General features: G+C 32.6%; 1 protein-coding gene across 1 annotated transcript in view; it reads left to right on the top strand.

The window, feature by feature from the left end:
• amon (prohormone processing protease amontillado) overlaps positions 1–23,213 on the top strand; it is a 263,013-nt gene that overhangs the window by 135,596 nt on the left and 104,204 nt on the right. The window contains exon 2 of the mRNA XM_089640806.1: positions 21,991–22,095. Within this exon, the coding sequence (XP_089496932.1) occupies positions 21,991–22,095 (105 nt within the window). The remainder of the gene's footprint in view (positions 1–21,990; positions 22,096–23,213) is intronic.

Below are 23,213 nucleotides of genomic sequence, written 5' to 3' on the forward strand. Positions count from 1 at the left end.
TAACAATGCACCAGCAGTGTAAAAGTAACATTAAATTTTTGGGGTGCATTGTTACTTATTTACACCCAGTGTAAATAAGTAACAATGCACCCCCACAATTAAGCTGTGTGGGTGTGTTTTTTAATATTTATTTATTTTTTTAAACATCACTGCCCTGGTGGGCTTTTACATATTTTTTACAATTTAATGACAATAGCAAAAAAATCAAAAAGAGTTATAATTATTTGCATTATAGTGATTTGTTTTTGGGGTAATATGCCATGTTGCTCTACCTCCTTCTTTAGCCAACGTTTCGGACAGCATCGCAGTATCCATCATAAGGGCAGATGTGTAATTTCTGCAAAAACAAATCACTATAATACTTTTGGCCGTGAAAATCTCAAATATTATTTGTATTGTTTATTTTCAAAAATAATAAACATAAAAAAGTTTCGAAAATTGTGTAATTTCTCCCATTCAAGTTATTTAATTATTTAAAAAATGTAAGTATGTTTAAATAGGCGCTATCGGAGATCGGAAAATACTCTTGTCCAGGCCGTCGCCCAGTGGCAGGGCGCGTTTCTACACCATAGATTTAAACTTTCCCTCAAGCCACCGTAGTACAAATGCTAAATATGTTTAATTTTATTTTTAACATAATATTATGTAATTTATTTAGATGTATGCTTTTATATGACAGACAACGTATTGCGCTCACCGCTCTGTTTAGCAGAAATAAACAAAAAATATTATTATTAATATATATAAAAAGGTAGGTCGGTATTTTATCACAAAAATACACTTTAAAAATGTTTTCGAAGACGTAGGTTTGTTTCCGCAACAATCTGAAGCCTTGTGATATTTTGAATCCAACGAAATTCGTAGGCGATATAAAATAAGTACGTTGATAAAATGGTTAAGCCTTTGATTTCTGAATAAAATGAAATAAAACTTTAAAAGCAAACATGTATTTTTAAAACCTTTTGATTTTTCCAAGAAAATTTAATAAAACAGTAAAAATAAAAAAAAATATATAGGCGCATATTATGTGATATTTGTAAACAAGTTATATATTTTTTCAGCATTATTGTGTAAGCATTAGTCTAAAAATAATCTACCACAATAATATACCGTGAATTGTCACTAAGCCCTAAAAATCAACGTGAAGCATTTCATTTCAATTGTGAATAATAATTTGATTTACACGATGGTATTACGGGCTATGGATATATTAACATTTTAACACCGGTGACTGGCGACTTTCGTAATATTTTATTTTCTTTGCCCTTACAAAAAGCATCGTGACGTTCGATACACTTTTCCGGTACCGTGATATGGGGCGACTTTTGAATTAGGGGGTGAATTTGATCATACCGAATATTTTTGTAGTTCTCGCTACCACTCAAAAATTACTCTTCTTTTTAAGTTTTTTTTCGGGCAGTATGGATACAATAGTAATATTAATTTATACCATGGTATTTATTTAATTATATATCTATTTGTGCAGCGTCCTTGAAGTGTTTTTCCAAAGTTGGTTTCTAGTTATATTCAAACATATTGTTAGTTGAGTTGGGATTTAAATATTTTCAGACAGAGAGAAACATTAATATATTTTATAAATAACGATTAATAGTTTCGTGTTATTTAAATTGTAATAGTGTCTATCGGTACAAATACACTGTACTAAGAAACTTACTTTAACCAGTGATTCCTGACATTATTTTCAGTAAAAAAAAAAAATTTTGGTCTCATGTGACAAGATTTTTTTTCAACAAAAAAAATCTTTTAGTAGGTATTTTACAGTTAGAGTCGATCTGGGGAGTCAGGCGGTTAACAGTGGCCGAGTGACCAGTGACGATGGATGAAATATATATTTTTCCTTTATTTTGGAAAAAAACACTACATGAAAATGGTATATTAAAGTCGTTGTTTGTGCAAATTCACATTGCGATGTCTTGGACTCGAACCAGAACCTGTAATGTAAATTGGGAGATCTCTGTCTAAGGATGTCGATCATTGTAGAGCTTTGAGCTACTTAAACATACATACCGCCTACCGCACAACGCTGCCAGTGTCAAAGTCAAAGGTTATATACACGTACGATTGACCTAATAACCTACCAGTAGTCTTGCTTCGAAATGCGACCATGATCGTCAAGATATGTCAAGAGAAGCGTTTTTTGGTACGTCAAATTTGTGTCTCAACGTAATTTTTGGGTCATATATGACCTAGCGTCTATATTTTATAAAAGAATTTTGTATAATTTCTATCGTGGAAATAGGTAATTTTTTTGTTAATTTCCAACCACAAGCTAACGCTTCCATGAAAGAGTAGTATTTAAATCTCAAAATAAAGCATATACTAAAAAAATATATTAGTAGTATATTTTATATATACTTACCTCATTTCTTTTATAAATCTTACAAAAAATGTAATTACTTGAACTACCCGAACTGTCACATCGAAGGAAAATTATCTATATTTTATTAGACAGTGCTGACCTAGTAAGTATGACTAATTATATGTTCCTTGCTCCATTTCATGTAGTTGCTTCTCGCACTCATTTTATACACAAGTATTCTTCTCCACAGTGATTGCGCTGTGTGTGAAACGAAACTTGCTCTTTCGATATGTTACGACTTTAGAAAACAAATATACATGCGATTTGCAATAAACCTTAACTGTATCATTAAGTTATAATTATTATACGATTTATTACTACTATCTATGTAGGTACTTATATTCTTAAATAAATTTTTAAATCTATGCGTGTTAAGCCCAACGGCCGTATAAATAAATAAATATAGATGAAATAATAATACCCATAAAATGGCCTAAGATGAATGACCAAGCATCTTTGCTTATTTCATTAGGTTTATTACTTCTGACTTTGACACCAATAAAATTTTCTATTCAGCTCAAATAAAACAATTAAAATAATTTAACAGAGAAAGAATTTCTGACAGACATTTTATTGTTTCAGGCAACTGAGTAATTTGATTATATTTGCGGAAAAAAATGAGCTTCATTTAAAACGTAACATTTTTATTTTGCTGCAAAAGGGAAGCCAGATTAAATTTGGGAAGAGCTCAACGTTTAATGTAGCTCTAAATGATCTAAATGCTTAGATTAATTAAATGAACAATGAAATATATTGAATTAGGAATTATTTGAATATGACTTGAATATGGAAAATATATTGAATGAGAACAGGTGTCCATCAAATTCAAAATAAATTAAGTATATAATTATTTGTTAGTCGTTAAATATTTATGAAAATAACTCACGCGCTATTTACAGTATTCAAAATGTATTTAATTCATATAATTTTAAACGCTGTCGAAAGTAAAATATCATTCTTCATTATACCATTTTAGTTCGATGCTGTTCTAAAAAAACAACTTTATTCAGAGTTTATTAGAAGCCACCTCATTAGGCACATACACATGTTGTGATACGTGATTTTTTATACAGTGCAATAAAAAAGAGCATTAAAATAAAGCTTACATCAAATAAAATAACATTTTCTTGTTTAAAAATAAGCGTGTATGTTGAACAACAAAACATACGAAAAGCAAAGGCGGGACTGGTAAGATCTGATATTTTAAGTAAACATAAAACAAAGGGTAAAGTTAGAGGTTTCGCCCTTTCAAAATTAATCATATTTTTAACTAAGTATGTTTATATGGTAATATCATTCGGTTTTTTGATAAAGTTGGACGGCCTGATACCTACATAGAGAAGCTTCTAGTTTGTTCGTTTGTTGATTGTTTTCAATTGTTTTCCTGGGTAATCTGGTTTGCTCTCGTCAGCTCTCGTGCTCTCTTCTCGTTCCCTGCCCTGGTGTTGGTCCTTGCCGCCTTTGCCTTCGACATTTTTGGAAATCGACTTGAGCTTATTTTACAATAATTTATTATATGTCGCTTTCGTCGATCGGCATGCGAACTGCGAATTTCCTGATTCGACGGAGAGGTTATGTCAGGTTATGTGAAAATGCGCTATTTACGCGCAGATTGTTTAAAATCTAAACAGTTTATAAATAGCATTTATAATTATATAGTTGGCGGCATCATCATCTGAGGATGAGCTGTCCAACAGATCCAGCAATAGGCGACAAGTATCATCCATTTCGAAAACGTGCTCAAGCTGTCAGTAAGTAAAGTTGTCACTTTGACAGATGAAATTATGTTCCTCGGCCGCTCTCGAATTCAACTGACCCCCTCTCCTACCATAGGAAGAAATATTTGATAGCGTCGTGTGTCGGTAGAAAAGATGATGCGCTGTACATTAACTTTTGATGTGAGCTTTGCGTGTGGCAGCACCATTATTAGGCTGCTTATGTCATGGCTGTCAAAGGGAACACGGAACTTAGTCGGTAGCTCCGCAATTAAAATGACCCCCTCTCCTTTTTACGGCGGAGAGAGGGACGCATACTTTTCAAATATCGCGTCGGGAGCGGTTACGTAAAATAAATTCGGTTAGCGAAGTTCAGAACCACACTTATAGCGCGTTATCTTTTTACGTGTGTCGGGTCTGTATGGGATTGTATGGCGAGCGCTATTGTGCTTTATATTATCTGTTGATGTGAGCTTTGCGTGTGGCAGCAGCTTTACTAAAAAAGATCTAATGACAAAACAACTTTTGCTAGGGTCTAGAGCAGTGCTCCGCAACCGGTGTGCCGTGGCACACTGGTGTGCCGTGAGCCGGTCACAGGTGTGCCGCGGTCAAATTCAATGTATTTGACATTTTACAATATTTAATATGTATTGAATACACAATGACAAAATATTTTTCATAATATTGTCTATTTTTCATTGTATGCAGATACTGTTAAAAGACGTATTCACAATAATATTAGAAACACTGATTAGAAAACTGCTATTGGCTGAAAAATTTGCGCTTCAGATCAACGAAACAACCGATATTAAAAATAAAGCACAGTTGATAGCTATTGTACTTTTCGTTGACGAGGACTTAAAGAACATTATTTATTTTGTAAGGAGGTTCCAGAGCGAACTACCGGTGAAGAATTTTTTCAAGTAACCGATGATTTCTTCAAAATATATAATATTAAATGGAGCAATTGCATTGCTGTTTGCACGGATGGCGCTGCGGCAATGACGGGTAGTAAAAAGGGTTTTGTCTTTTATGTAAAACAAAAAAATCCAACGTTACAATTTACACACTACTGCATACATCGAGAAGCATTGATGGTCAAAGATTTACCGGAGGAACTTTTGAACACGATGAATGAATGCATTAAAATAGTAAACATAATTAAATCAAGAGCCCTAAACTCGTGAATCTTTGGAATACTCTGTGCAGAAACGGGAGCCGAATATGATTTTTTATTGTTTTATACAGAAATTTGCTGGCTATTCCGAGGCAAAGTTTTGGCTAGATTGTTTGAGCTTCGTTACGAGGTGTGTGAGTTTCTTTTAAATCAAAATATGCCTAAACTATATCAGTACCGCGATGATAATTACTGGATAGCCAAACTTACATACATGGCTGATATATTCGAGCATTTGAATAAACTTAATAACGAACTTCGGCAGAAAGTGTTGCAAAAAGGATGTTTGGAAATGTACCAAAGGATCAACCATAGTACAATTAAAAACAAACAATTAACTGTGGATCTGGCCCAACAACATTTAAGTATGCTTCAGCAGAAATTTGGTCGATATTTTTATTCCAATAATACGGAACAATACGATTGGATTCGAAATCCTTTTGCAACTAATGCAATAAATTCTACGGAAGCAATGCTTCTGCAAATTCGAGTGGAATTTACAGATTTAAATAATGACATGACATTAAAACTTCACTTCTCCGAAGATCAATTAGATGTTTTCCGGATTTACGTTAAAAAAGAATATCCTCACATTTCCATCAAAGCATTCTTAACAATACTTCCATTTTCAACGACATATTTATGTAAGCAAAGTTTTTCAACGCTTGTATTAATTAAAAATGATAAGCGGTCATGCTTAAAAGGTCATGACCAAGAATTTCGGGTTGCGCTGTCAAAAATCGAGCCGAATATAAAACTTTTGTATTCATTGAAACAAGCGCAGGTTAATAAACAATCGCAGGTTAATTTAACAATTAATCGCTCATTAATTTATTATTATTTTATAATAATTACTAAGATTGCGTAAAAATAAATACGTTATAGTATGTAATTTGCTAGTTGAAAACTTTTATAGTTATATGTATGTATGTATAGTTTTCAAATAAAAAAAGAAATTATTGTAAAATTTGTGTATCAATTTTATATGTATATATTTTAGCTTTTGGTGTGGCGCGGAATTCTAGGAAGAAATTTGGTGTGTCGTAGGTGAGAAAAGGTTGCGGAGCACTGGTCTAGAGCACTGAAACATGATTATCAAAAAAGATTTCTTTTCATCTTGGAAAGTTAAAATACATTCTGCTATTTTTCACGTGTCGACTATTTTTTCAAATAATGTAAAAAAATAAAGGTGGAACCGCGCCGTGTGTTTGCAAAATTGATTTACTTTATTGTTGAATGGATCCTCTCTCTGCCGAATGAAAAATAATAATCCCGATACAGAAATGCGTTGCTCCAAACCATTGATATTAACACACAACATTGTACTCACCAGCAGGTTTGATTATCTGATGATGTTGATATAAATTGGATCAGAAGCACTAATCACTGCACAAGCAAGCACACGGCGATCCACACTTGCAATGATTATGTTTTCTACAACTTTTACGGCGGATTATATCAGTAGTTACTGATATAGAACTTTCAATATGTAAAATGGAATATTTTACCAGCGATACATTCGTCTCATTCTCACGGTGTGAGAAGGTAAGAAGTCGTTACAGACTTGTGCAACAATTCGTACAATAATGCCGAGACTCAAGTTAAAGGTTTGAGTTCTGCTCTGTATTGTCTCAGATGTAAGTTATTTATATTTAAGATTAATATAAACAGGACCTTAAAATTAAAATATTTTATGTAAAACGTATAAACGTATAAAATTAGCTATAAGCATCAGATTTTATTTTTCAAGACGATGAATTAGTAACTTCCCGAGGGATCTTTCTAGAAACATTTGGTATTTTAGGGATACATTCATCAAAAATAATGAAAATAAACCCCACGGAAATAACGATTTTATTGGCCTGCTAGGGAAAAGTCGACCGTAGGTCCGTGCATTACGTCGGGCCGCGTGACGAATATTGTTTTTACGCACCTACCTCACTTATGTCGTTAAGATTCCCAATTTATTTTAGAGATTTGATTGGGCAAATTCAACCACCGGTCTGTTCAATACACCAGGGTCGCGCGTCGCATTTTTTTGTGCACGGTTGCTTCACTTACGTGGTTATGATTCTGGCTTTATTTTAAGGTATTGTCTCGTCTTAAGTGATACCACCTAACTGTCCCTACTGTCCGTATCATTAAAATGAAGAGCGTGGATTGAGTCGATCCATCAATCAGTATATTCCCACTGGAAAATGTATTCTGTATTTATTTGGCGTATATTTATTTAGTCCTTGATAAAAAATAAACAATCCATTTTATCTCCAGTGAGCACCCGAGGTTCTTAAGTCCCGAAGGATTCTCAGACAGTTGACTCGATCCTCTTGGAATACGTAATATATTTCCTAGAATTTTCTTGTCAAATTTGATAGATTGCCTAAAGTAGCAAGCAAAGATTTATATCCATAAACCTACCGTTACATACACGAAATTAAATTGAATTTCATTACAGTTTTGATTCTAACAACAATTTATTACTGCTGCTATGTTAATGTAAACAAAAGTTTTTTTTAATATTTAGAATTCATCATCATCATCACTTTTGGCTCTACAACCCCTGGTGGGTCTTGGCCTCCTCAAGAGTCTTCCTCCACTCATCTCGGTCCCGCGCCAGCTCTCTCCAGTTTCGAAGCTCCAAGGCAGACAAATCTTTGAGGACGTTGTCGCTCCATCTTAACCTTGGCCTTCCCAGGCTTCTTCTCCCTATCGGTCTTGAGCTCAGCAGGGACTTTGGTTCTTGATGCTCGGTCATTCTCTCCACATGACCTAGCCACCGAAGTCTAGTTAGAATTAAGAAAACTAATATAATGTGTAGCTCTTTTACTGGGAACAGTTACTTGTCATGTTCCAGCTAGCAATTACTGGTCACACGTTATAGCTAGAAATTACTGATCTCACGTTATAGTTAGCAATTAATGATCACACGTTGTAGCTAGAAATTACTGATTTCTCGTTTTAGTTAGCAATTACTAGTCACACGTTATAACTAACAATTTTTTTTTATTTTTTTTTTTATATTTACTCCACACAGGAGGCCCTGAAGAAAATAATTTCCCTCGGGGCCTATGTCATCTTTGGGGATGCTGTGTGGAGGGTCTTTTTTTGGAGAGGAAGGAGTGAACATGGGTCTTGAAGAGTCCCATGTTGTAGGAGGGAGGAAACACAGAGGCCGGCAGTTCGTTCCACAGCCGAGCTGTTGAACTTAAGAACGAATCGTAGAAGCGACCCGTTCTCATGTGACAAGTGTCAACTGTGTACAAATGTTGGGCGCGCGTTTGGCGTGTATCCCGACTACGCACCGGTGCCGAAGGGATCAATGACGCTAGTTCCTCAGAGCATCTTCCATTGTAATACCGATAGAACAAGGACAGCATACCTACCTGACGCCTGTGCTCTAAAGATTGCAGTCCGTTTGTTAAGATTGGGGAATCTATCAAACGGACCGCCCGTTTCTGCACAGAGTCAAGGGTTTTTTTCAGGTATTTTGGGGCTCCAGACCAGAGATGGCTGCCAAATTCGACAGTAGGGCGCACTAAATGGTCACACTTGTAGATAAAAATTACTGGTCACATGTTATAGCTAGCAATTAATGGTCACACGTTGTAGCTAGTCATTATTGGTCACTCGTTATAGCTAGAAATTACTGGTCACACGTTATAGCTAGCCATTATTCGTCACACGTTATAGCTAGCAATTAATTTTCAGGCAATGTATTCCCTTGTATAAATACGCAGTGAACAAGAAATCAGTAGTTATCTAATTCTAAAATAATACTAAACATATTGTAATAAATTGAAATCAACAAGAAAGATATATTTCGTAATTGTAAAAAGCATTCACTTTGTGGCTCATCATAATTTATAATAAAAACACACAAATTTGTTTTTGACCACGATAGTTTTATTTTCACTCTACCGGTTTCGGAAGATCCCTTCCTTCGTCAGGAGAATATTTAAAACTAATCTACTACACAAAATATTGACACATAAATACAAAAATGTTAAGTGTTTGAGAGAGATGTCGACAAAGTGGAAGGGGTAATTACGGGAATTCCAGGAAGAACAGAGCGGTTAACTGGAAATATGTCAAGAATAGGACTATAAGACAGATTAATTTGGTTATTTATTATACTGGAGTTATTATTGATGGCTTTTCTGATTTCAAGTGCTTCTAAATTATCTAATTTTTTGTCTTTATTACTACGGTGAAGAATTTTAACCCCTGTATCTTTACTAAAAGTATGATCGGTGGAAATGAGATGATTGGCAAACTCCGAAAAATTATTGTTATTTAAACATCTTAAATGTTCGGTGATTCTAATATTTATATTTCTAGTTGTCTTACCTATGTAGAACGATTGACAATCATTGCAACATAGTTGGTAAATGCTTCTCATATCACTAATGTCTTCAACAATTTTAATGTGTTTTCACCCAAATATACCATTAAAAACTCATTTGATTTAATAAATTCAGTTAAGGACTTGTTCATTCCCAATAATGCTAAGCTAATTTCGTTTGATGTAATTAACTTATTTCCAAATGTTCCAACTACTGATTGCAAACAAATAATTGTAGATATGTTAAAATCCTCTAATTTAGATAAAGATATGATTGATGACCTGTCTCGTTTATTCAATATGTGCCTTAATCAAAATTATTTCCAGTATAACAACTGCGTCTTCCAACAGAGCCAAGGGCTACCTATGGGAGCTCCTACTAGCCCACTTTTGGCAGATATTTTTATGAATAACTTAGAAAATAAGATTTTTAATTGTAAGTCATCACTCTTAAATAATGTTCTCACTTGGAAACGATATGTAGACGATATTTTTTGTATCTGGACGGGAACAGAGCGGCAACTAACTAAATTCCTTCTTCTTATAAATTCATTTCATAAAAAAATTCAATTCACTGTAGAGGTAGGCAGTAATGCATCGATTAATTTTCTAGATTTAACACTAACTTCAATAAATAATACAATTGAATTTAACATCTATCGTAAACCGACATTCACGGATATAACTATACATAACACGTCAAACCACCCGATATCACACAAACATTCTGCCTATCATTCAATGGTACACCGCTTCGTAAAAATCCCACTATCAGCTGTTAATTTCGAAATTGAACTGTCAAAAATAAAACAAATTGCTCTAAATAATGGTTACTCGACACACTTAATTGATAAAATCCTGAATAAGAAACTTAAACTCATTTCGACGAATACATTTTTATTTGGTACACCTGAAACTAATAATAAAATCATAAATCCCTTTCAATGGCGTAAAATCTTATACATATCCAATTTTTCTTCACTTAGTACAAAAAATTTGCCTACCCACATTAAACCCGCGTTCTATACTGATAACAACTTGGGAAAATTACTTAAAAATACTAAAGATAAAGATCACAAATTTAGCCACTCAGGCATTTACCAACTATGTTGCAATGATTGTCAATCGTTCTACATAGGTAAGACAACTAGAAATATAAATATTAGAATCACCGAACATTTAAGATGTTTAAATAACAATAATTTTTCGGAGTTTGCCAATCATCTCATTTCCACCGATCATACTTTTAGTAAAGATACAGGGGTTAAAATTCTTCACCGTAGTAATAAAGACAAAAAATTAGATAATTTAGAAGCACTTGAAATCAGAAAAGCCATCAATAATAACTCCAGTATAATAAATAACCAAATTAATCTGTCTTATAGTCCTATTCTTGACATATTTCCAGTTAACCGCTCTGTTCTTCCTGGAATTCCCGTAATTACCCCTTCCACTTTGTCGACATCTCTCTCAAACACTTAACATTTTTGTATTTATGTGTCAATATTTTGTGTAGTAGATTAGTTTTAAATATTCTCCTGACGAAGGAAGGGATCTTCCGAAACCGGTAGAGTGAAAATAAAACTATCGTGGTCAAAAACAAATTTATGTGTTTTTATTATAAAAGATATATTTGTTGGCAAAGTTGTAACAAATAAATTATTTTGTCAAATCAAGATTTTATAGATAAAGTTCCCGGCGTTGCCCGGATTTTACGCAGAATTTTTCGAAATTAGATGTAGACAGTAATTTTTCTCTTATTTTGAACCTCAAGTGTTCACAATTTCACCAAGACATATCAAATGTCACTTTATGGGATTGGAAAAAGGGATCGGGTAGTTTTTAGAAATGTCATATTGACAGTGACGAAGATCAATATGCAAAATTTTGTTAATCTCGGAATAAAACAGTAGATTTGAATATAAATCAAATTCACGCCGCATGTCCGGGGTATAATCTCACTTACATAAATATCTAGACTAGCTGTAGTCCCCGGCGTTGTCCTGGCTTTTTGGCTTTAAAAAAAATCTAATAGTAACTTTCCTCTTGTTTTGAAGTAATGTGTGCAAAAAATTCCTCAACCTCAGAATAAAACAGTAGATTCGTATTTTTTTAATTTTTTTACTTGTTAATGTTTTTTTTCATTTTTTATTTAATCTAATAATTTTTAAAAAGATGGTCCAGCAAAGCTTCCACATGGCTGATTGTCCTGCCTTAACGTGTGAGGAGCATAATTATAATTCATAGAAAAGCGCAAAGTACGGTGTCAACACCAGTAGAATCAATATCTGTAATATAATAAAAATCAAATCCACGCTACCCGCTCGGTGTCTGCCACAGACAGTCTTCTTTATGTAAATAGATAGATAGACTAGAAGTTTACTCGTGAAAAATTAACCGAACGTTAAAAAAAGACAACGTATATCTTTATTTCTTCTACTATCGTGTAAGTAGAATCACCTCCCGAAGTTACCATACTTTACCGAAACCACCGTAACCCCTCAGGCTAATTTGTTCGGTTTTGGGAACAAACACCTATTATCCATCAGGAACAGCTTATATGGTATAATAGAAATCGTTGTATCCCCCTTTTTTCATGGTGAGAAATATGATTTTAACGGTGTGCGAAAGAGAAAACATCACGCTTTATATTCAAATCCAGAAGTTAACCACGAAATAATTGAAATGTACTCATCTATGAAAGCAAAGGTTCCGACTGCAATTCGAAAAAAAAAATTATAAAACTAAAAAGATTTTTTTTATTAATTTGTTTTTATACGGAACGATTAAAGAGTTAGGTAATAGTAATGTTTATATCACATTTGTCTAATTAAATACGTATTTTTAGATGATTTTTTTAGCATTTAGGCGTAAATACTTAAGGTGAGCAATTTTTAAAACATTTTTTTTATGTTTGCATTAAATAAATAAAAATTTAAAAAAAATAAAATTAGAAAGTGAATTTCATCACATTTCAAAAATAGATTTAAATTTTCGGATTAGTTCAGAAATATTCTATTTATTTATAAAGATTTTATTGTAAAGCGGAAATACAAACCGATTCTCCGATCATCTGTCAGCGTCTTTGAGAAATATAACGTTCAATATACCAAAGGCCTGACGGTGAAGGTGCTTTTGAATTTTCCCTCCTTGTATATTAATTCCAATAACTGTGACTCAAAAAGTGTACATAGTATTGCATAAGAATACATACACTAGTTTATAGTATATTATAACAGAGCAGAGTTGCTAGAAGCTGAGGTGCGACCTGCTATAAGGTCACCAATCACCATAAAGGGGGTGACAGATTACTCTATAAGTTCAAAGCGTTTTAAATAACTCCATATTGCTATCCATACAATCCCTTACAGACCTGTTGCACCTAAAAAGGTGATGTGTTATAAGGTAGAGCGTGTCAAAACAATTTACGGAGCCCTGTAATTACGCGGCTGTCATCTATCAAAGTGACAGATCCCATACAATGAAATGATATTCCGCGGCAGTTCCCCAATTGATCTGACTCCCTTTCCCGAAGAAGATAGCGTTGTGAGTCAGCCCAGCATATAATAAATTTATGCGCGTATAATATAGCGTAATATGTCTAAGGCCTAACATCATTTAATGATGACTGGACAAAGGACAACCAAAGGTCAGCGAGTGGGTTTTGTGAAAATTACACCTTGTTCACTTTTATAATCTAGATTAACCATTTTACCACTTTAATATTTTTGTTTACCTTTTCTTTTACTGTTTACCTAATATAAATATTTGAGGATTCCTGCTGACCAAGAATTTATTAAAAAAAACAATTGCTCATGTTTTCATGACAGTGCTCGAATTCTACAAGAGTAAACTGGAACGCTATTTGCTTTCGCATCGGCCAAGTTATATACTTTTTTATGCTATTCAAAATATTTTACCTTTAGCTATAGTTTAAAAAAAAGAACTTATTCCCACATAATACTTTTTTTATGATTTTTTCATATCTGCCATATAGCTCAAGCACTGCGGTGCATTATTAATAATAAACAGTTATTAAACTAAAATTTTAATTGCAAAACAGAAATCAGTGCGCTGAGGCAGCAAAAACACCAAACGTGGCGTCTTTAAATACGAACTGCTTTTCCATGTGCTTTTTTCAGTTCTCAAACTCATTTTTATCACGAGTAATGAAGCTTTTAAATATCCATGAACCTAGCCCTCAATTTATAACACAAAAAATCGACTTCTTTTTGGTGCATTGTTTTTACTCCAGTCATATATACGTATGCTACATATCAATAAAAATAATAAATTTATTTTGCTTTGTTTTCGTTATTCAGTTCCAGTCAACCACCTTCCAAAAATAGACGTGTATCGATTACATGGGAACTATTTATTTGAGTCTCCTAGAATATGGAAAAGCGGAACAATGGAAGGGACTTGCTCTATGGAAGCGGCCAATTCTCGGAATATTCCATTCTTGTAGCGAGACATGACAGCACTATTAGGGGAATGGCTTCTCCAATACAACACTTTATCTTCCGAAACCTAATACAGAAAAACATTTACAGAGGAAATACTGGCGGAATTGACTCTTCTTCGAATTGCTTTTTTTATAGACGCCATAAAGAATATAATGTCGGATATAAAATTTATTTTTCTGCATCTAGAAGAATTTTCAAGCATTTCAATGGCTTTATTTGCGATCGAACACAGATGGGCATTATTATAGGGTGATTTTTTTAAATTTTATTCATCCTTATTACTTATAATAAGTTATATTCATATGCTTTGCCTGTCTCACTAATTCCTGTGTTAAGAGAAAGCGCAGTTTATAACATTAGCTGTTTCGTCACGCCATTGGTCAGCGGTAGTTTGTTCTGTTTCCACCAATCACAGAGCCAGGATTCAAACCTTTAACTTTTGAAAGAACTTTAACTTTTGAAAGAACTTCAACTTTTTATTTTATGACTGGCCGCTGGTGACAAGTCTATTGCTCTGGATCAGTAACTACTGGTCAAGTTCGACGTACACGTTGTGGAAAACATAATCATTGCAAGGGTCGTCCGCCGTGTGCTTGTGTTGCTGTGATAAGTGTTTTAAGGTTTATGGAGCCTTGTGTTCCAATTTACCTTCACATCATAGTCCGGGCCCCACTTGCATCAACACACCAAGATAACCAAAATCTGTTGAATAGAATATTATTTAATACTTTGTCTTTGGTGTGGGCAGTGCAATCCTGTATTACGATCACAGGTTTTCTATCGGCAGAGAGAGGAACTATTCCTTTCATCTGACCAGTTAGTGGCGCAACTTACCTCGTCGCCGTACATAATCATTTTACAAAAAAAATAACAAAACAACATTTAAAATAAAAGACAATCAGTTAAGAAATACATACTTATTAATGGGTTTTAATAAAATCGTTGATGTTTGATCTGTCTTGGCTAATAATCCAAGACTTTGTGTCTGATTTATATTTCAAATAATAACCAGTGTCTAATGACCAGTGGAAGTGCATTTTGTAGCTTTTTCGCAGTTTTTAATTTTTTTTGGCCAAAAGTTGTTTTACTGAAAGGTGTAGTTAAGAGATTATACCCTTTGGTTCTAGTATCACGAGCAGTTTGGACATTATTGTCTTAAATCAATCCCTCCTTTTGTGTTTGGTCATTGTACTTAACTTAACTTGTTTCGTCTGACAAATGTGTTTTAAAACTATGGCCAAGCCAGTGACATATGATTTGTTAATATTTTTTTCTTTATTTGTGTATTATTAAAAAAAAAACCTTTTTGTAAATATGATTTCTGCTTCTTACGATTTTTGAACCAAATTTCAGAGTTCTTACTAATTTTTGTTTTTTTTTTAAATTAACTTCATACATTAAGATCCTAAAAAACCCCTATCCTCTTCTTTGGGGATTATATATGCAGGGGTGTGCAGAAATTACTAATCTTTGAATTCGTAACTTTAAAAAAGTGTTAATTTTCACACCAATTAATAAAATAAAACCGTTAAAATCAAAGTTCGTTTACCCTAAAATTCATCTATTTTTAAATTTCTTTTAAAATATTTTTTTTTGGTTTGACTGAGGGTTGCCTGAGTAGGTCTTTCAAAGAAATACGTATATGTCCGCGTGCCTATGTGTAAATGCCACGGAAATTTTATAGAATGCATTGTCATCGACAAAATTTCCATCGGCCAAACTCGATCAGATGTAGGAAAGTGGGTTAATTTCCGCTTCCAAGATTTGCATTGATTCATTGCCGAAAACAAAAATGAAATTCAAAGTCTGAAAGTATTTTGATGTCCTGATAAAATAATATTTAAACTAAAACATGCCATCTTAAACGACACTACAAATCATAAATAGCACCATAAAACATCTGTCCTATGACTCTAAAAACTAATACAACTATTTATAACGACCAGCTTTTCAACTGTAAACAAATCCAATAAAACCCTAGCCTGGAATTGTTTAGGACATAATGCCATGCTTTACATGCAATCCGTCCCACGGGCCTCGTGAAACATATATTCTGCTTTGTATAAGTTAAACACGTTAAGTTTTTCCGAACCACTCTATTTTCTAAAATAGCTTTCAAAATTCGGAAACACAAATTTATGTACCCTTTTAAAAATGATCATATTCTAAGGTTGTTTTGTTGTTTGCAATCTTTTAATTCTGTTTATTATATTATTTCTAAGAGGCGTAAAAAAACAACAGTTAATAAGAAAAAATACTATACAATTTATCTGTGAGCAAATTTTAAAAGAATGCAAACACTTATCGGAGAAGGTAAAAAAGCCTCTAAAGTGTTTGCAAACTAAACATATTTTTATTTACTAAATGGAAGTTGTTATAATTTTAATGGAACAAACTGTATTTTCCAAAGACGGGTTCAATAATTTTTTTCTGCTCTACCACATCTAAGAACGGTCTATCGCAAATATAACAAAAAACATATTTATTTAGTTAAATTACATTTCCAATAAATACATAATTGTTTTTAAAATAATAACTTGAGTGGCTTCAATGTTAATAAACCACCTTCAAAGTTTTCTGGAGCGAAAAATCTTTTTTTTAAATCAGGTAGCTCTTTATGAAAATGTATATGTAAATATGTATGTACTTATTTCAAGCATATTTTAAATTCTTGAACAAATTCTGAGAATTTTTTGAAACAATAAAACCAAAGAAAGCAAATAATAAAAACAAAATACAAAAATGATATAGCTTTCTTATGGCTAGGATGAGACTATTTTCCTTGGCAATATGTTTTTCGAATGGTTCACTCTTAAGGCGAAGCTTCATGCTAAATCACTATTTTGATTAATCTTTATAACGAATTGGTGTACGTTATGAATGCCAAAAATATGTTTTAGACAAATTGAAGATTTTCCTATCGTTTCGCTTGAGTAGAATACAAATAAAAAATAAATTACTCAATAAAAAGTATAAATGTAAACTACTAGAAAATATTTTTTTCAATAGAAATGTATGAACGCGGAAAGGAAACAACTTTAAAAAATACAGTATTATAGCTAAGATTATCTGTGACAGTTTCACTTGATTAACTTTTTTGCTTTATTATAAAATTATTTACAAAATAAATAAAAAAAACAGTTTTGTTCTTGAAATCGAACGTTTCTAGACTGCGTTTGTCAAGCGATTTTAATGCCTATTACCTACAATATAAGGTATACCAAGAATAAAGACATTTTTGACTTGTCGCTTCCTCTTAAGCCCTGTGCATCATCAAGCATTTGTTTATCAACACTGTTTCACAAACAAAAATCTAGGTGTTTCTGAAGTCATTGATATACGCTGCAATAAACTTAGGTTTTTCATCTTGGTCGCGATGTATTGCGTCGCTTTCCGTGGGCGGTGGGGAGCAAGCCGAAGTCAGTTTCACAGTGGAGTTCTCCATGGAACAACGAAAAAATATTCAATGAATAGAACTATATGAGGCAGTTTGAATGGATTGTTGAAGAAATTTCGAAAGCATTGTAAATCCCAAAAAGATGTGGGAACCTTTACACATTTGCATATGTACCTACATAACCTTTACGTAGGCGACATATTTGCAAAAGCTCACTATGTAGATAGTAAAAGTTCCAGAACAGCGTTTCTAGAAACATTTGCGTGGTGTTTCAAAATCTGCAAATTGTATCTAATAAACTATGTATCCAAATCATTGTTTACTAGATACACCACTTTACTAACGCCCACAAATTTAAACATATTAGATATATGGCTAAGTCCCCGTACAACACAAGCAACATTTTCCGCTTACCTGTAATGGTAGTAGGAGATTTTCAAATATTGTCAGGTTATTCGTAACCGGAGAATTTTTTTCTTTGTTTTTAAAAAAACAAAATGTTTAATATTTAAGGCGATGCACTATGAAATGTTCCAAATGCTTTAATTAAATACTGCGAGTAGAATACATCCTGGCCTTTGAAATAATCGAGTATTTTTAAAATAAGTATTTTTATAAGCCCAGAAAAAAAAATAATGTATAAGGCCTATTACAACTGCTTTAAAGTTCAAAATCTCCTACTTACGAAACCATTTTCGGTTATGGTTATAACAATATATATATGGTTATAACATTATTTTAACAAATTATGTGGCTAATTAAGTTATTTATAAGATAATCCAAAAACATTAAAATATTTATGCCTGAACATCAACAAAATACAATAAAAGGCACTTTTTGGCCATGTTTTTTTCTTGCATAAGTCAAAACAGGTGGATGGTGTTAAGCGAGAATTTGAGCCTTATCGCCATCTATGCATAAAACCTTGTCTGAAAAACATTAGTTTATCATCAAAAAATAATAGTATGAAAGTACACCTATTTCTCTACTATGTTTGAGACTTCGCTATAAGTTTAAAAAATGTCTCCCGTCTTTGCGGAATCCATGTTAATACTTAGTTGTCAGTTACAAAGTTTAAACGTTTAAACTCAGTTTACTGAACTCAGGTAAATCCAGCACTGAACTAAAGCGCCGCTTAGGTCTGAACGCTGGTGGTTATTTACAGCCTTATCCGTGACAAGCCACTGCCTCCAGTTCAACAGTTCTACAGTTCTACAGTTCCAAAGTTCTAGTGTATAGTCTACTGCGGTCTTCTGTAAACAGTCTACTGGTTTGCTAAACAATTTCATGACCTGGTTTCCTGTTCCAAGGGCGAACTAATTCCGGTAGATTGATTTCTATTCACAGCAGTTCGCGTTGACTTCATAAAGGGTTGATGAATAATTATAGTATAATGTCGAAACTGGAAGCCGTATATAATATAGTGATCTGGACAAAGAAATTGGATTACAAAAGAAAAACAAAATTTATGAATAAAATATATTTGAAAGATGCCGCCTGAAATAGATTTCAATACAATTTGTGGTTTTTATAATATTATTTCTTTATTTAGAATTTACGGCACTAGTGCCATTCAAATACCTAAGTTTTTTTTACACATACATAGTACAGTATTAAATTATGATGAGTGAAAAATTAAAGAATTAAATTAAAACATAACAAATAAAATAACAGTTAAGAAAGAAGCAATAACATACACCTGTTATGTAGTGACCTCATTACAATAAGTTGCGTTAAAATGTGTTATTAGTAAGATTATGTAAGATTGTTTACACAAAACCGTGTTCCTTCCTATTTCCCCGTCTGGAGCCAGTAGGTATATTGTGAGGCTGAAGTTAGTGGGAGAGGCAGTAGATGGGGAGAGGAAGGTGAGGAAGTACGTGGCTATTCAGATCTGGTCACAAAACACGGCTAATCCATTTCAAGCAATATTTCAATTTCTGAATGATTACCATTACCAGGGCGATACTGAGAGTATATTCCACTGTTTTCACTGTAAATATAAAAAAACTTATAATGAGAATGACGTAGAGCTGGAAATTTCAAAACGGAAAACACTAGAAGATCGCAAGTATTACTACTTAAAAAAAAAACACTACAAGATCGCAAGTCTTACTACTTAAAAAAAACACTAGAAGATCGCAAGTCTTACTACTTAAAAAAACACTAGAAGATCGCAAGTCTTACTACTTAAAAAAAAACACTACAAGATCGCAAGTCTTACTACTTAAAAAAAACACTAGAAGATCGCAAGTCTTACTACTTAAAAAAACACTAGAAGTTCGCAAGTCTTACTACTTAAAAAAAACACTAGAAGATCGCAAGTCTTACTACTTAAAAAAACACTAGAAGATCGCAAGTCTTACTACTTTAAAAAACACTAGAAGATCGCAAACATAATTTTTTTATTATATTTTATAATACATTTACCTAATAACTAATAACGATTGAGAATATAAAAGAACCAAAAATAATAAAAATGTGTTCTAGTGCTATTGTGTCTTGTCGGGTCAATATTAGTTCCTGGATAGGCCGTTTATATTCCAGTGAAAGTTGTGTATTATATAATTATTGTTTTTTCTTGAAACTATCTACTGACGGTCTAAAAAACGTGGAGAAAATTATATTCAAATGATAAACGACCGTTTTTTTGAAAAAATTAATAAAATTGACATATTCTTGGAAGGATGTGTTAGTGGAAAGATATATACATTGTTTACACAGTCGTTGGGGGTTGTTCATAGAAATTTCTCAATGAATGTTGGAATATTTTCAAGGTATTTTAAATGTGCTATATATTTCTTCTTTTGGAAGATATCATGAAAAAAATACCATTTTAAGAAACTAGATAACATTATCTTTTAGATTTTCTTATTCGAATTAGAAAAATATACACATATTTTTACCCGAAACGTCGAAAAATTCCGTGAATGTGAAATTTTGAAAACACAATTCTTTAATTTAGGGAATTTGCAAGAAAACTTACACGACACTTTTAATCTAGTTTGGACAAAAAAAATTAATTAAATTAATTTCCAGACAATAAAAAAATATTTTTTAACAAAATAAAAAAGGTTGATTTCTGTTATTTAACTACACATACTCGTGCAAAAAACATTTATTTTATTAAAAACATCACTTTCTCAGAATTCTTATTAAATTCACTCGGTAACAGTCATTTAAAGAATAATGCGTCCGAAATAACCTATCGTTTTCTGCGGAAAATCCGTCGTTGCCGTTCTTTTGAAGCGCAGTTAAAGATATTTTTTACTAATACTAACTCGAATCAAAGCTTTTACAGTATTTATACAATGTGTAACAAAAACTCTACTCTATCTGCTATGTGTTTAGGAGTCACTCATATTCTGCCATATTGTTTTACTGGTAATAATTCAATGCTATACCATCCTAAAAATTTGCCAAACATTACATTACGATGGATATGAATTCTATCTCACGCATGGAGGGATGGAAGGGTGTTTCTTGAAGAGACACGTTTGTTCCTCAAGTGGACTGGCGAATGGACCTTGCTGAATGGTGTGCTAATAGCTATTCACTGTGGAGGACCTGTCCCCGCCTTTGGCTTCAACTCAAGGCACTCATATGTTAATGACCTTTTATAATGGAAGTTCACGAGGGGTGGAGGTTATGAAATGTCCCTTGGGAATATAAATTCTACGTGAAAAATAATCATTTAATCACACGTGAGGTTTGAGAAAATTTCAAAATTTTAATTGTTTTGTTCTCGTTCATCAGTCGTCATTCCAAATAACTGATAACTGCCATAACTAACATCAACGATTGAAATAAAACAATAAATCCTGTATAAACAGTTCGGATGGCCAATTTAACCTATACGAACCGAAAAAATCTGTTTTTTCTAAATTTACGAATATTTTCTCTGTACGAAAATTGCTTCATAACCATTTAACAACGTCTTCGGAAAGCGAAACAGCTATCACTCTCATAAATTAAGTTTAATTCAATTAAATATAATAGATGGAAATGTGTGCACAAGTTGTCTTGGACTTTTATTGTATTATTGTTATAATTTTACTTTTATTTCAAACTCTCTGTCGATAATGTCTTCAGGGGGCGAAACAACTGCCGCAGATGTAATTTCCTGGCAGAGCTTTTTTTATAAATTAACCGCCTTTAAAAATTATATTATCCAAATTGATTTATTTTTGGGGTATTATATCGTGTTGCGCTTTCTTCTTCTTTCGCCAACGTTTTGGACATCATTAGGGCAGATGGACTCTGTAATGCCGATCTCAAATCATAATCTACAACTTAAACTTGAAAAAAATAAATACAATCAGAATAGACACGAATTCAAAGCTAATCTGAAAAAATGGGATTTTAACACGTTGAAATTGTTATACTAAAACGTGATCTAGATTACATACGACTAGCAACACTGATACGGTGGTCGAGAGAACTCAATAAATGTTATATTCAAAAAAGTTCGATAAAAAATAAAAATTGAATCTGACCACATTTTTGTTTACAGGTTCTCAGTTCCGACTCGGAGTTTCATTTCGCTCACCGAGCCCTTCCTCACGCCAGGACACGTCGGAGTATACCTCACATGAGGTTATTAAAGATGGACCCTGAGGTAAGCTGTACTTTAATGACATAATAATAAATGAATTATTCCCATTTTAGTGAGAAAATACCTTATTGGCGCTTTACAACTTACTGTACCTAACCATCACTTAGACCTAGTTGTTTCGCAGAAATTTACGTGTGACAAAGTCATCAAGTGGTCATTCAGTGCTATTTTGTTTTTTGACAGTTGAATGGTTTCCAATAGCCCCCTTGAGGTGATTTTGTAAAAAAAAATATCCTTTTACAAAAATAAATATTTTTAAATGCTGTTTCCAAGTCTGCTTCAACTCTTGAACAACATGTGATAGAAGAGAAAAATTATCAGACAAACTTGTTAACTTATTACAATTTGATAGAAAGCTAAAACGTACCTAGAATTGGCGTTTAACAGACACCTTTCAAATGTAAAAAACAAAGGTTTGTTTTAAACAACTTACTGAGTATTGATATTAAGACATCGAAAACTGATGATCTTTATGCCATCAGTGTACAGAACTGGTTATTTGCTCAAGGAAGGAAATATTATAAAGAATGCCTCAATACTTAATAGTGTTCTTATTTTTCGAGTAAAAATTTTATCTCTAAATTAACTTTCAACAAAAACTTTATATTACGCTAATGCGATTATTTTTATCTTTATTTCTATTATCTCTAGCATTATCTATTATTTTTATTTGTATCCTACCTTATTTTTATTTTTATCTTTATGTTTACAAGATTCACCTACTCCAATTCCTTTCCTGTATGTGATCATGTACATAATATTATATATTCAGTATTGGTTATTTATGAAGGGAAAGAACTATTTTAAAGAATACCTGACATCATTAAATAAGTTCATTTGCTTTATTATTCTTTTTTTTTCATTTAAATTCTGTTTTAAATTTCTTTTTAAAATAATTATTTAATTTATCTTTATTTTCATCGCTTTCTTATTTTCAGTTAAACCTATTTAACCTGTACCTATTTTACAACTGAATGAATCATGTATTTCATTAATATAATTATACACAAATTTCGACTACCATAATACGGACATGTGTCTAGTGTGGTAGTCGAAAAACATGTAAAAAACCTGTATCCAAATATATTCTTATGAATAAAAAATAAAAAAAAATAAAAAAA

The sequence above is a fragment of the Hesperophylax consimilis genome, chromosome 16 (assembly GCF_061612785.1).
Source record: "Hesperophylax consimilis isolate HC1 chromosome 16, BYU_Hcon_1.0, whole genome shotgun sequence".
NCBI classification, from domain to species: domain Eukaryota; kingdom Metazoa; phylum Arthropoda; class Insecta; order Trichoptera; family Limnephilidae; genus Hesperophylax; species Hesperophylax consimilis.